Source organism: Acomys minous, assembly GCF_964271855.1.
Source record: "Acomys minous genome assembly, chromosome: 14".
Taxonomy (NCBI): Eukaryota; Metazoa; Chordata; class Mammalia; order Rodentia; family Muridae; genus Acomys; species Acomys minous.
Window position 1 is genome coordinate 65583352 of NC_140496.1, and position 15566 is coordinate 65598917.

A 15566-nucleotide genomic window follows, 5' to 3' on the forward strand; every position below is an offset into this window, starting at 1 on the left:
TATCCACCTCATAAATTAAATCTTCTTTAAAATCCACAACACAGAACCTACCAAGCTGCTCCCCTCTTGGGGCACCCATTAAGATCACTTTAGAGTGCCTGCTTTGCTTCTGTTGTTTTTGCTAAATAAACTCATGCTTAAATTGTCTATATATCTTGACTGAACTTATTTTTTTAAGAAGACGAGAATGGGCCGGGCGTGGTGGCACACACCAGTAATCCCAGCACTTGGGAGGCAGAGGCAGGGGGAATCTCTGTGAATTTGAGGCCAGCCTGGTCTACAGAGAAAGTCTAAGACAGCCAGGCCTACACAGAGAAACCCTGTCTTGAAAGACAAAAACAAAAGAAGATGAGGACGGAGAGGACACCACCCCCATCCGTGCCCCTTTAACATCCTCAACATTCCAAAATCACCGTGCAGTGATGCTCCCTAGGACAAGCAAGCCTGCTGACCTCTTTTGGCCTTAGGTTTTGCAGGCAAAGAATTTAAGATGTTAATAAGTGCAGTCGGGGTGCAGAGACGGCTCAACTGGTAATGACATCTGCTGCCAAGCCTGAGGGTCTGAGTTCGGTTCCCAGAGCTCCACATGGTGGAAGGAGTAAACCAACTCCAAGGCTTGTCCTCTGACCTCCACATGTGCACTGTGGCACACGTACACACATGCGAAGCACACGCATAAAATAATAATAGTAAGTTCGAGGGTGTTGATCTAAATCTTGGATTTTTAAGGTTGTCTAAAGTGGAAGGAATGTCTCCTTTCACAGGGAGACTCCTAGGAACTCCTGTTTGTACACTCTGGCGGGTTTTACCTTTGATACTCACACCTGTCTCCACATCCTTCCGGTCACTTATCATCTAAGAAAGCATCAAGCATCGTCTGATTTTTGCTTTTTACTTCATATCCTTAGAAAGGTGCAGGTTTAGAAAACCATTAACCTGACCTGACACGGAATGGCTCAGCGTGTAAAGGTGCTCGCTGCCAAGCACAAAGACCTGAGTTTGATCCCTGAGACCCACATAGTAGAAAGAGGCAACTTTCACAAGTTGTCATCTGACCTCCGCCCGGGTACCATAGCATGGCGGTGCACATGTGCATGTGCTGGAAGGGCCCTACTGTGTGAAGTTGTGGTCCACCCAGTCCAGACAGCTATTCTGAGCTCAGCGTTAGGTGTAGGACTCCCTCTCCCCAGCAGGGCCTCCGGCTCTCTGCCTGACTCCATCTGGAGAGTGGCTTTAGACATAGATGCCCCTAACCACATTTGATCTATTGCCTTTGACACACCTCCCTGCCTGCCCTCCCCTCCCTGCACCTATCGGATAATTTGGTACTGTGCTCCTGTTCATATGATAGGAGCATGCTGCCAAATGCAAATCAAGCATCTTTGGAATGCCTAAAGTACACCTATCCAAGAGCCCCCACCCACTCCCCAAGGGCTATATAGCCTTTGTTCTCCCCCAAATAAAATTGAACTATCTCCCTGAAGAGGTTCCCAGAGGGTCATTCTCCGTCCAGCTCACGGCCTTCCAGAGCCCTGTGCCTTGCCTCTACTCCTCCTGCCTCCTTGGGCTGGTGGCCAACAGCCCCCCAGAGAAGAGGGTATCTACATGTGTGAGCATGCATATGCATTAAAAGAAGTAGAAAGCCATGAGCTTTGACCTATTTCCTTTGCGTAATGCCCAGCTATCTAAGTCTTTAAAACTGTATTAAATGGGGGACTGGAGAGATGGCTCAGTGATTAAGAGCACTGGCTCCTCTACCAAAGGTCCCAGGTTCAATTCCCAGCACCCACATGACAGCTCTCACCTGCCTGTAACTCCAGTTCCAGGGTATCTGACACCCTCACACATACACACAAGCAGGAAGAACACCAATGTACATAAAAAATTTTAAAAATCATTAAACAGGGTTCCTCTGTGTAGCCCTGGCTGTCCTGGAACTCACTGTGTAGACCAGGCTGGCCCCAAACTCACAGCGATCCGCCTGCCTCTGCCTCCCAAGCGCTGGGATTAAAGGTGTGCGCCTTTAGGCACCATCAGGCCTAAGTTTCAGTTTCAGTCTTAAGGGAGTTTGCAAATTGGGGTATGAAGATGTACTTGTCTCCGGCAGCTGTCAAGCCCTGACTATAACGATCTGTTTTGTTCTTTAATCTGGTACAACATACAGGAGGAGCTTAAGAAAGAAATACAGAGAACACTACAGACTAAGAAAAACCTAGGAGCTTGACATACTTTTTTTTTTTTTTTAAATTAGCCACTGCTTAGCTTCCTTGATTTAGGCAACTGGTAGCCTGATAAAGTCGACAGGCCCTGCAGCCTTGCCCTTCATGTCTCAGTTAATTCCCCCGAGGTCAACAAGCTCTGCGGGCTGTTCTCACAGCCAGCGTCTCCCCTGAGCCTGTCACCGAGAAGGCTAATGATGTCTTTAACAGTCAGTGCGGCTGACTAAACACTAGCCTCCTACAGAAAAGAAATGTTAAGCACACTCTTTGACATAGTCATCTTGTTTTTAAGAATTTATTCTAGAGATAGACTCAAATCTCCATCGACCTGGAAGACGATGTTCCCTGAAGCATCGTTGTACGTGACTGGAATCAATCGCCGAGAAGCTACTTCCACCGCGTTATGATCCGTGCATATAGGCACAGGCCTGGAGAAGTGGCTCGGCCGGTAAACTGTTGTCGTGCAAGCCTAAATGACCTGAGTTCAGTCCCCAGAACCTGTGTAGAGGTGGAGGGCGAGGACCAGCTCCACAAAGTTGTCCTCTGATGGCCACACACACACATCATGTACATACAATAATAAGATCTACCATAATGAAAACAAACTATAAATAGGACAGATATGCTGGTGCAATTTTTATAAGCAGTTTTTAAAGGCATATGTTTTTCGTTGGGAACAAAGTATTTAAAAAAAAAAAAAACCAACACAATGTCCTGGTAGTGATGTCAGTGGCACATGCCTTAGATCCTACCACTTGGGAGACAGAGGCAGGCTGATCTCTGTGAGTTCGAGGCTAGCCTGGTCTAAATAGTGAGTTCTTTGCTGCTTATACCATTTGGGCTATTTGGATTTGGGGCAAGGACAGGCAGAGAGCATGGTGGGTAAGAACCCAGCTGCCTGAGCTTCTGTCCTTTCACTGGCTGAGAACCTTCTGACAGGCTAATATCTTTGTACCTTAATTTTATCACCTACAAAATGGAGGTTTATTCAGAGAAAGAAAGTAAAGACCTACTAGGAGATGAGCATTAGAGGTACAGAAACAAGTGAAGCAGACAACCGAATTAGCCTGAGAGAGTTTGCATTCTAGTCAGAGGAGATGGATAATTTAAAGTATGCTGGGATCTGGCTTGGCACAGCAAACAAAGGTGCTCGCCACCACAGCTGACAACCTGAGTTCAGTTCCTGGGCCTCACACAGTGAGAGAAAAGAACCGACTTCCACAAACTGTCTTCTGACCTCCACGTCACTCCATGTTGTGTAAACGCCCACACACACAGACACACAAACATGTGCACATGCACACAGACACATAGAAACTTTCGAAAGGGGAATGGTGCTGAAGAGATGGTTCAGCTGTTAAGAGCACTTGCTGTTCTTGCAGGGGACCTGGGTTCAGTTCCAACACCCACAGTGTGTGGCTCGAAACCATTCTGACCTCCAAGGGCACCAGGCACACACATGGGTGTGGGTTATTTTTATAGTCAAAAAATTATGTGACAACAACCCATGTCCCCAGCTTCGATTAAAATCTCACATTTTTTGTTAATAAACTTCAACTTGATACAAGAGGAGGCAATGCAAAGTTAATGGGAAATAAAACTGATAGCCGGGCGTGGTGGCGCACACCTTTAATCCCAGCACTCAGGAGGCAGAGGCAGGCGGATCTCTGTGAGTTCGAGGCCAGCCTGGTCTACAAAGCAAGTCTAGGACAGCCAAGGCTACACAGAGAAACCTTGTCTCAGAAAAAAAATTGATAAAATTTCTCCAAAAGAGAAATTGAGGAATATTGAGCAATAGAAACTATATAATTCATTCTCTGATTAGGAAATTCCCATTTTTAGTAACTTAACAGTTGAAGAAATGTGCTGCCTGGTGGTGGTGCACGCCTGTAATCCCAGCACTCGGAAGGCAGAGGCAGGTGGATCTCTCTGAGTTCAAGGCCATCCTGGTCTACAGAGCAAGTTCCAGGAAAGCCAGGGATACACAGAGAAACTCTTGTCTTAAAAAAAAAAAAAGAGTTGAGAAATGTAGAGGTACACACCTGTAATCCCAGCACTTGGAGGTTGTAGCACAGCTAAGCAGTTCTGGGCTAGCCTGGGCTATCTAGTGAGCCCTCACCTCACAGAAGAAAGGAAGGCAAGGAGGGAAAAGTTAACTGAATGCCAATGGAGCAAACACATCTAAAATATGTATGCCCACATTCATTTCGGTATTTGAACTTGATGGCTAAAATTGGAAGGGGGGTTTCAAGTTCAAAACCAACCTGGTCTACTGTACTGGTTAGTTTTTGTCAACTTGCCACAGCCTGGGTTTGTGGGACCTCAACTGAGAAAGTGTCTCCACAGAATTGGCCTGTGGGGCATTTTCCTCATTAATGATTGATGTGGGAATGCTCAGCTCACTGTGGATGGTTCCACCCCTGGGCAGTTGGTCTTGGGTTGTGTAAGAAAGCAAGCTGAATGAGCCAGAGAAAGGGAGGAGTGTTCCACCACAGTTGCTGCTCCTTGGAGCTCCTCCTGCCTTGGTTTCCCTTGATGGTGAGCTGTAACTTACAGGCTAAAACAAATTCTTTTCTCTTAATGTGGTTTTGGCCATTAAAAACAAAAACAAAAACAAAACAAACAAAAAAACAATGCACCAGGCAAGGTGGCACATATTTTTAATCCCAACACTCCTGGGATGCAGAAGCTGGAAGATCGCTGTGAGTTCGAGGCCAGCCTGGTCTAAAAAAGAGTCCAGGACAGCCAAGGCTACATAAAGAAACCCTGTCTTGAAAAACAAAAAACAAACAAACAAACAAAAACCCCAACATTACTTTTTTAAAAAATTTATTTATGTATAGTGTTTTGTCTGCATGTACACCTGTATGCCAGAAGAGGACACCAGATCACATTCTAGATGGTTGTGAGCCACCATGTGGTTGCTGGGAATTGAACTCAGGACTTTTGGAAGAACAGCCTGTGCTCTTAACCTCTGAGCCATCTCTCCAGCGCCCCAACATGACTTTTACATTTACTTTTCATATGTGTGTTGTGTGCACATTTGGGTATATGCCACGTGCATGCTTTCTCACTGCCTGGAACTCTGAGACTGTAGTATAAGTGGGTCTGAGCTGGCCTAGTGAAAAACGAGAAACACAGAAAGGAACACAGGTGTCCCACTGACAGCCTGCCGATCGTCAGACAGCCTACACTTGCAAGCCTCCAGCTGACTCCAGTCATGCACCAGAGCGCAGCATCGATTAGCCATCCTGCCCAGACCTCACAATCAACCCAGAGAAAAAGTCACCGTTCTGAGCCAAACAATGGCTACTCCTTTAAACCACTAAGTCTTAGGAAGGGTTGTGGCCTGGCAAAAGCTAACTGACACAGATTCTCCTCTTCCTCGTCCTCCTCCTTTTTCAACTGGAAAGTTATCTAAGCAAAGCTACATTTGAGCTGAAAATGTAAAAGGTAGACTTCAGGTACAGCATGCCTGAGGCCGGCGTTCAATCCACAGTAGAGGGAGGTGGGGGGTCCTTTGGACAGCAGGAGCACCTTCATTATTGACCTGTACTTGTAAACACGATCCCTGTTCCCTAGGGCTATAGAATTCTTATTAATACCCTTTCCTCCAGGAGTCCCGCCAGTGTCAAAGACGGTATTAAGTCCCATACCCATCTTTTTTTCCCTTCAGTGCTAGGAATTGAACCCAGGGTCTTGAGCATGCTAGGCAAGCACTCTACAAATCAAGCTAAACCCCCAGACTCCGTTTAGTTGAGACAGAACATTACTTTATAGCTCAGTCTGGCCGTGAACTCAATATTGTAGCCAAAGCTGATCTTAAACTAGTAATGATCTTCCTGTGTGTTTTGCAAATTAGGAATCAATATATCAATCTTGGTTGTTGTTGTTGTTTTAAGATTTACTTATTTATTATGTATACAGTGCTCTCTACCTGCATGTATGCCTGCAGGGCAGAAGAGGTCATTAGATCAAATTATAGATGGTTGTGAGCCACCATGTGGTTGCTGGGAATTGAACTCAGGATCTTTGGAAAAGCAGTCAGTGCTCTTCTGAGCCATCTCTCCAGCCCTCAACATATGAATTTTAGTCATGATCATGATCAGTTCCTTTCCTTAGGAAAACAGTTTGGCATTTTCCAAAGATGAGTCTGCAAATAACCCATGACCCAGCACTGGACTTCTATAGACTTACAGCTTTGAGAAAGGAGCACCTTTTTATCAGGAGACAGATGCAGGACTGCCCACAGCAGCATTACTTAAAGTAGCAAAATGCTGGAGATCCAAATCTCCTCTCTCTCTCTCTCTCTCTCTCTCTCTCTCTCTCTCTCTCTCTGAGACAGGGTTGCTATGCTGGAACTCACTATGCAGATCAGGCTAGCCTCAAACTCACAGAGATCCACCTACCCCTGCCTCCTGAGTGCTGAGATTAAAGGCATGCACCAACACTGCCTGGCCCAAATCTCTTTCAAAAGGAAAATGAGTTTTTAAAATTGTGAACTATTTATACAAAGGAGTATTTTATAACAATGAAAATGAACAAGATGCAAAAACATACAACATAAAAATATAACAGTCATATACTATATAATTAATAAATAATATATGAACTATAATAATGAAAATTAATGTGAGCTGATAATAATTGTGCATGATATGTATTAGAAAAATCATGCATTTTTATAAAAGTGGAAAACAGAACTAAGCCAGATTTTGTTTAAGGAGACATAGGCATGTGAAGATAAGAGATTTTTAAGAAAGAAAGAAAGAAAGAAAAGAAAGCAGAAGACCAACACACTCAGGGCAGCAGTGAGCACTAGGGCTGGGGCTGGAAACGAGTCTCCTGGAGGTTTGTCACTGTGGTTTGGCTACGTGGAAATCTGAAGGGAGCTGGGAAACAAATCACACAGGCCAAACAGCAGGAGGCAGCCCCTCCCGGCTGAGAAGTGGCCACGAGGCTGATGCAGCTGGAGAGGGAGGAGGAATGGAGGAACAGAGGCCACCTGTGCACAGCGCCTTGGCGACCACTAAAAATGCTGGTTCCCATTCTAACAAGGAATATAAATGTGTGTGTGTGTGTATATATATATATATATATATATATATATATATATATATATATGTAAAATTTTCTGCATATGGGTGTTTTGATTGCACTTATGTCTGTGCACCACATGTGTGCCTGGTGCCTTTAGGGGCCACCAACCCCTAGACCTGAAGTTATAGATGATCCTGAGCTGCCAAGTGGGTGCCAGGGATTGACCTCCCCAAGTCCTCTCTCAAGAAGAGCAGCCAGTCCACTTACCTGCTGGGCTGTCATTCCTGCTCTGACAAGGAAACTGTCAAAGGCTGGAGCAGAAGAGGACAGAAATCAAGCTTGTGTCTGCTAAGTTTCCTCAGGTTGAGTAAACCAAGAAGTCATTGTGGAGGGAAAGCAGCCTTGTAGGAGGGTTGGACAAGGGCAACAGTGGGGGCATGGGAAGCCATCACATTCTGACTATATTTTGAAGATAGAGCTGGTAAAAGTGTTTCTGATGAATTCTGATAGGAGGAGGAGAAAGAGGGAAGCCAGGATTTGCAGCCTGAGCAGCGTGAAGGAAGGCGTTGCTAGGAGCTAAGGGGAGAGAGATTCTCTGAGGCATAGGTATTGTAAGGATGCCGAGGACCAGCAGTCTGGGCATTGGGAACCTGAGCTGCTAATCAAGTGCATATCCAGATGCAGCTTGATATTCAAGGCAAGAGTTCAGGGCAAGGTCCAGACTAGAAGGGCGACTTCAAGAACCATCTCACATATATACCATATTTTTTTCAGACCATAAGACTCACTTGACCATAAGACGCACCCAGTTTTCAGAGCAGTCAAACAAGAAAAACAGTGAAAATAGAAATTGGACCATAACGCGCACCCTAATTAACCCCTCTCCACTTTTGGGGGAGAAATGTGTCTTATGGTCCGAAAAATATGATAGTCTTTCGTGTCATGATGCTGTTTAGGATCACCTAAGGAGTAAAAATCGAAAAGTCTGGGTAGAGAGACGGAGCGATGGAAAGAAGTTCAGTGACAGACTTCTGGGAACTGGCAGACTGACAGCGCAAGGAGACAAGGAGGCTAAACACCACGGTGACAAGAGAAGGCGCCACCATGGAGGCAGAAACAAAGCAAAACCTCCAGGAACCAGGAACCAGGAGGAGAACACACAGGTAGGCTGGGAGAGCGGCTCTGTCAACTGCTGGTGGGTGAGGACTCGTGGGAACTGAGAGGTTAACCAAACAGGTGTGGTGTTCCTGAGAGCTCTGGGGGTGAAAATTAATGTGGAGTGTGTTTAATAAAGGGGAGAGGCCGAGAGGTGCTGATTTTAGACAAGGCTTTCAAGGGGGAACAGCTTTATAGACTAGCAGTTACATACGGCGACAACTGGAAGGAGACCGCAATCAAGACTGACAATCTTTTTCTCCATCAGTGCTCTACCACTGGCTTGCATCCCCAACCCTAACGTTCTTTTCTTCTCGCTTTTCTTTTCTTTCTTTTTCCTTCCTTCCTTCCTCCTTTTGTCTTCTTCTTTAACAAGGTCTGACTGCGTAGTCAGGCTGGCCCCAAAGTTCTGGAAAGACAATCTTCTTGCCTTAACCTTCCCAGGGCCCGGACTGCAGACTTAAGCCACAAGGCCTGCCTTTACGGTTTCTCTGTGTAGCCCTGGCTGTCCTGGAACTTGCTCTGTAAGACCCGGCTGGCCTCGAACTCACAGAGATCTGCCTGCCTCTGCCTGCCTAGTGCTGGGATTAAATGGTGTGCGCCACCACCCCGCGGTGGTGTTCTTTTTAGTGTTGAAATAAGAGGAATAATAATCCATTAGGAAGCCTGTGGGAACTCTTTTGGTTGGACGTGGTGATACATCCTCAACCTCAGCACTAGGGAAGCTGACGTGAAGATCATGAGGTCTAAAAATAGCCCTGGCCGTATAGCAACTCTGTCTAAGATAAATAAATAAAAGATTAGGTTGAGAAGGGAGAAGAATAGCTCCGAAGAGAGATGAGAACTGCTGACTTGCATTAGAAGGCAGGAAGGGACGGTCACAGCGGGAATTTGGCATTAGACACTGGCTAGGCGAGTCCCTCCAGTTCATCACCAAGGTGCCATCACACGGGACCGACCAATGGTTCTGTAAAGTCCGTTAAAAGTCGCTCAGAAGCCACTAACAAGCACGTTTACTAAGGCATATACGCAATACAGTTTGCCAAGCACTTTTTGAGAATTATCTTGCCTAATCCCCCCAGTAATTGTGAAAAGGCAAGAACCAAGTCACCCCCATCTTCCAGACAAAAACGGTGAAGGCAAGAGGTGCCGATCTTGGGTTATGTGGCTGAAATGGAAGAACGGGGGCCTGAAGCTGCCATCTGCAGGCCAGCAACGTCCTGTAGAAATGGGAGCCTCCTACAGGATTTTCAATTTTTCCTCAAAAGTGTAAAAAAAATAATTAAAAGGGTAAAATTAATCTTAATAGTATGCTACATTTAGATACTGTCTAGATCATATCAACGTATAGTCATAAATTACTGAGGTGATCTTATATTCAGTCTTCAGATTTGACAGGTATTCAAATATAACACCGCTGGGCACAGTGGCGCACGCCTGCAAACCCAGCACTCTGGGAGGCAGAAGCAGTCAGACCTCTGTGAGTTCGAGGCCAGCCTGGTCTACAAAGGGAGTCCAGGACAGCCAAGGCTGCACGGAGGAACTCTGTCTTGAAAAAAAAAAAAAGCACCAAATCTGCATCAGAAATGTCTGATTTCTATTTTGATTTTATAAAAGTTGCACCTAAGAAAATATATTCATTTACCCAAATAATCCTAAACTAAGTTAAGAGGTTTTCAGTAGCTGAGTATCTATTTTAACTTTCACTTAATTAAAATGAAACAAAATTAATAATCTAGTTCCTCAAGGTCCTAGGCATTCTTCTAGCCAGTTTCCTCCTACAGCTGGTGGCCACGGAGTGGAGCGCCACAGCCCCAGACTCTCCTGTGTCCTCCCTGCTTTTGCCAAATTTCACCAACTTTTCCCAGAATGCCTCTCCTTATTTTTAAAATGTGTATGCTCTGTTTTCAGATAGGGTTTAACTCTGTAGCTAAGGTGCCCTGAAACTCCCAAAGTGGCCCCAGGCTCATTTGTAACTTGAGGCAGTTCTGCCTCACCACTCCAGCCCTGCTTACTTACACATTAACCTTAGGCCAATTTTTGTTTTTAGTTTTTGTTTTTTTGTTTTTGTTTTTTTTGGGGGGGGGTATTTTGGGAGGGGTTGTTTTTGTTTTGTTTTGGTTTGGTTTTTGGTTTTCCGAGACACGGTTTCTCTGTGTAGCCTTGGCTGTCCTAGACTTACTTTGTAGACCAGCCTGGCCTCGAACTCCCAGTGATCTGCCTGCCTCTGCTTCTCGGGTGCTGGGATTAAAGGCATGTGTCACCACCTGGCCTTAGGTCAACTTTTATATGTTATATTTGTACGCACAACTTGTCTCTCAGTGTTTTGTTTTTCTTTTATGTGCATTGCTGTTTTGCCTGCATTTATGTCTGTATGAGGGTGTCAGATCTTGGAGTTACAGACAGTTGCGAGCTGCCATGTGGGTGCTGGGAATTGAACCCGGGTCCTTCGGAAGAGCAGTCAGGGCTCTTGACTGCTGAGCCATCTCTCCAGGCCCCCTCTCAGTGTTTCTTAAGCATTTATGATATGCTGGAATATGTACTTGATGTGCACTTTCTAATTTAGTACAATCCTCACAATCCTCCTGTGAGACAGCCATGAGTCCTTCCATTTTATAGGACAGCATTCTGAGGCTGTCAGAAGTTAATGATATTGATTCCTTACTAAATGGCAGAGTCCTCGCTCAATCAACAGACTTTATTCCAATTCATGTCTGCCAGATGCCTGGGATCCCCTGGGCTTTTCCGTATGGATTGGGAAGTCCCTCTGGGGGCACTTAGCCCAGCAGCCTCAGGACCAGGCAGGCCATGTCAAAGGCACTTTTTCTGTTTCTCTCCTTTGATTTAGATTTGTTGTACTATGGGGAAGAAAAAAAAAAAGTTTGGGTCTCATTTGGCACTGAGCCTGGGCCAGCTCCTGGCTAAAGAAGTGATTCATGTAGACAAACATCATCCAGGATGTTTGGTTCCGCTGGTGACCCTGATTATTGTAAAACTGAGACAGGCGTGCCAAACCCCGGCACGCATGCAGCAGTTTCCACTCCCAGTGTTCTGCCACCGCAATAAAACCTCAGAGCCAAGTCACCCTTCTTCCTGCTTCAACCCGGTAGGAGGCCTCAGCTTTTCTAGCCAGCCTGGGACAGCAATGCTGTTACTCGTCAGCCTTGCTTTGATAAGAAGGCCCGGCGTCACTACCCTTTGCAGGCGCTTGAGAAATTCATGTGAAAATCAAGAGCTGGGAAGAGTCAGCCCCTCTTGATCTAGATTTTCACCTCTTAGGGTTGGGGGCCCCCAAACTCATTGGATTGGTTCATATTGCCTAATGAAGAGCTTTATAATAATGGACTTTCATTCTCTTTCTTATTAGTTTGGAGTCAAGGGTGTTCAGAGGCTGTTTGCTCAAGACGAGTGTAAACAGAGCTTGCTGATGCCCGTGGCCAGGGAGCATGCCTCCGAAGTCGTTTCAATGTGGCAGGAGCTGTGGGTCTAGTTAAAGCATCTGAGCAGAGAGGTGGGGGGTGAGGTAACTCTGGTTTGTACTGAGGTGTGTTTTTATCTCACAGTCTTCAAGGCAGTCTTCCTGAGGTCGGTGCCCTCCGAATACCTATTCCACAGCTCCCCAAACTGTAGGGCGTTGAACACCTTTCCACCGCCTTCAGCTCACTCACTCCTAAGCAAATATTGGCTGTTTAAATAGGTCTGAAGACAGAAGTGCACACAAAGTAGAGTCCTTAGCTTACTATTTTTCTCTCCCTCCCAGCCAAGATGGTGTAAGTGTTCAAGGCCTTCAATGCCTCATGTGGTCCATAGTGGACAAAGATCTAATGATGAGCAGCAGCTAAAGATGGAATTCTTACTTTTTTTTTTTTTTTTTTTTTTTTTTTGGTTTTTCGAGACAGGGTTTCTCTGTGTAGCCCTGACTGTCCTGGACTCGCTTTGTAGACTAGGCTGGCCTCGAACTCATAGAGATCCGCCTGCCTCTGCCTCCCGAGTGCTGGGATTACAGGCGTGTGCCACCAAGCCCGGCTGAATTTTTTACCTTCTACAAAGGAAATGACAATGTTTAATTCTTAGGCAAGGCAATTAGACCCCCGGCCACCAAGGCCAGTGAGCCAGTGTCACTGGGAAGGGCATCATGTTCTTGGTCATCTTTAAAACATATCGTGAAGTGGCTTGGTAAAAATGTAGACAGTGTAATTGGGACTAGTAAAAGTTCTAGAAAGCCCAGTGACTGGGATCATTTCCCGGTTATGGCTGGGTTTTTCCCAGTGTGTGTGTGTGTGTGTGTGTGTGTGTGTGTGTGTGTGTGTGTATGTGTATGTCTGTGTGTGTGTGTGTGTGTGTCTATGTCTCTGTGTGTGTGTGTGTGTGTGTGTGTGTGTGTGTGTGTGTCTGGTATGTATTTGAATATGAGTATACACATCCCACATCGTGCACCTGAAGGTCAGAGGGTGACTCTGGGGAACCTATTTCTCACTGTGTAGCTGAGGGTGACCTTGACTTTCTGACCCTGCTGCCCCTACCTCTCAAGTGCTGAGATCACAGACGTGAGCCATCTCATCTAGTTTATTCCGTATTGGGGAACTCTGACTAGAGCTTCATGCATGCTAAGCACGCACTCTATCAACTACGTAAAATGTGGGAGCCTTGAACACATGTCAAAAGTCTAACGCTGCAGAAGGAATGTTAAATGTCTAACCCAGATAAGATTTGGAGGGGTTAAAATAGTCCTTGTAGCTACATCCCAGACATGTGGTCACTTCGGGTTTTTTTTTATTTATTTATTTTTATTTTATGTGTATGAGTGCTTGCCTGTATGTATGTATGTATGTATGTATGTGTTTATGTATGTATGTATGTATGTACGTATGTATGTATGTATATTACACACATGCAATGCCCTCAGAGATCAAGAGAGAGTGTCAGATCCCCTGAAACTGGAATTTACAGATGGCCGTGAACAGCCATATGGGTTCTGGGAACTGAACTCAGATTCTCTACAAAAGCAAGTTTTCTTCATCCCTGAGCCATCTTGCCATCCCCACAAGCCCCTTGCATTCATTTGTTTTGTTTTGAGACAGAGTTTCTCTGTATAATGTGTGGTGGTGTCCTGGGACTTGCTTTGTAGACCAGGCTGGCCTCAAACTCACAGAGATCTTCCTGTCTCTGCCTCCCAAGCTCTGAGATTAAAGGCGCACACCATCACACCCATCCTCCACAGGCCACTTTAAATATTAATAAATCTTTTAAGTCAAACTTTATTCATGTAAAAAAAAAATCCCACTTGCTTCTTCCACGATTTGCCACTGGTTAGAACCCGTGCATGACAGTGCAGTCGTGGGACTGCACCACACTGTTAATTGACACTAGTGGCTCAAAAGGACTATTTTAACCCCTCAAAGCCTTAGCTAAGTTTGACATTTATCATTCCTCCCACAGTGCTAGACTTCGGAAATGTTTTCAAATTGTTCACATTTTGCATAGGAAAAAAAAAATCGTATCCTGCCTTCCCCAATGTTGTTCTTGTAAACATTTCATTGTTGTCCCTACCATATGTTTTTAAAGTCACTTAAGAGCACAAACCAAATATTGTCATTTCGCTAATACAAAAACTAGTTAGTTTTGCTATTCCTGATGTCTTGTCACGTGCCCCCCAAAACAATTTTCTTTTTTTGTTGTTGTTGTTGTTTTTGTTTTTGTTTTTGGAGACAGGGTCTCTCTGTGTTAGCCTGGGCTGTCCTGGACTCACTTTGTAGACCAGGCTGGCCTCAAACTCACAGCTATCCGCCCGCCTCTGCCTCCTGAGTACTGGGATTAAAGGCGTGCGCCACCACACCCGGCCCCAAAACAAATTTCAAGAAGCATTTTGTTGTTGTTGTTGTTGTTGTTGTTGTTAGAAGGCATTTGCTGTCTATTGTCTGAATTATGTTGCTAACGTTTTAGATACACCTTGACAAAGACTTATGGCACATGTTAGTAGAAGTTCAGAGGAGAGAGTGGGAGAAAATATGTTAAGGAGTAAATGCTAAACAAGTGTGCAAAGGAACAGCCAAGGCGGTACAGCAGGGCCATGCTTCGATGTTAACACGGAGGGCACATACCAGGACACTATGGGTCCCTTTCCTGATCCCATCCTCAAATCCAGGGCTTCTGACCGGGGTTGACTACCACTCCCCAACTGCCCTCTTATCCAAGTCCCCGCCTTTGCTCTTTCTGTTTGGCCTCTCAGTGTTTTCAACCCACTTTTTAGGTAATTTCACCCATCTGGAAAGCAACTCCTGTCTTCTTCTCTTTCTGAGAACTGTCACTCCTTCGGACCTTACTCCTGAGCCAGAGCCTCTGAGGGTTTGTGAGGGTGATCTATTTTAGGAGTCCTCCAATGGGCTGGCCTCCCCTATGACGACACCAGCCTGCTTCCCTCCCCCACTTCCCCCCAGTCCCTACTCATCCCTAGAGAAATTTGAACTCTGTGGCCCCTGAAACTGTGACTGGATCCCCAAGGTCTCTATCTGGATCTAAGCTTTTTTCCTCTTCTCTCTCTCTCTCTCTCTCTCTCTCTCTCTCTCTCTCTCTCTCTCTCTCTCTCTCTCTCTCTCAAACCAAAGTGCGAGCAGGTCAAGGCGGGTGGAGTGGACAGTACCTCTTTGCAGGCGTGAAGCTCGGGTCCAGTTCCCAGGGTCACCTGGAAGGTGGTCCCAGCCCAGAGCAACAGCCACAGAAGCCGAGATGTGCGCCTTTCAGTTCTTCCTCCGCCTCTGGCAGAGGGATGGGGGTTGTGACCAGGCTCAGCCATAGCGCTGTCCTGAGCCAGCGGCAGTAGCGGCTCAGGTGCTGCGGTGGCTGCTTATGCTGGCAGAAGGAGGAAAAAAAAAAAAAAAGAGGAGGGAGGTACACACGGGGAGGATGCAAGGGGCTGGACTCGCTTCAGTCACCTCCCTGCGGCTACGCCAAGGCCGCCCATCCTTCCTCCTCCCTAGGTCCTCTCCTCCTCCTACCCACGTTGCCTTGACAACCGCATCCTCTTCGCTCAGCGCGGGTGGGGCAGGGACCACGCGCGCCTCTGATGCTCACCTGCCGGTCTCCATGGCAGCCGCCACCGCTGGCGCGCGGCGTGGGAGTGCTCGTGCCAGGGTTTGCGACTAACCCAACAGG

The 15566-nt window shown here is 46.1% G+C and overlaps 1 protein-coding gene across 3 annotated transcripts in view; it reads right to left on the reverse strand.

Moving 5' to 3' along the window:
• Positions 1 to 15382, reverse strand: part of ELAPOR1 (endosome-lysosome associated apoptosis and autophagy regulator 1) — an 82584-nt gene extending 67202 nt beyond the window's left edge. For all 3 annotated transcript variants that reach the window (XM_084755882.1, XM_084755883.1, XM_084755884.1), the window contains exon 1: positions 15055 to 15382. In XM_084755882.1, coding sequence (XP_084612008.1) covers positions 15055 to 15207 — 153 coding nt within the window. In that variant the 5' untranslated portion in view covers positions 15208 to 15382. The remainder of the gene's footprint in view (positions 1 to 15054) is intronic.
• Between the last annotated feature and the right edge of the window lie 184 nt (positions 15383 to 15566).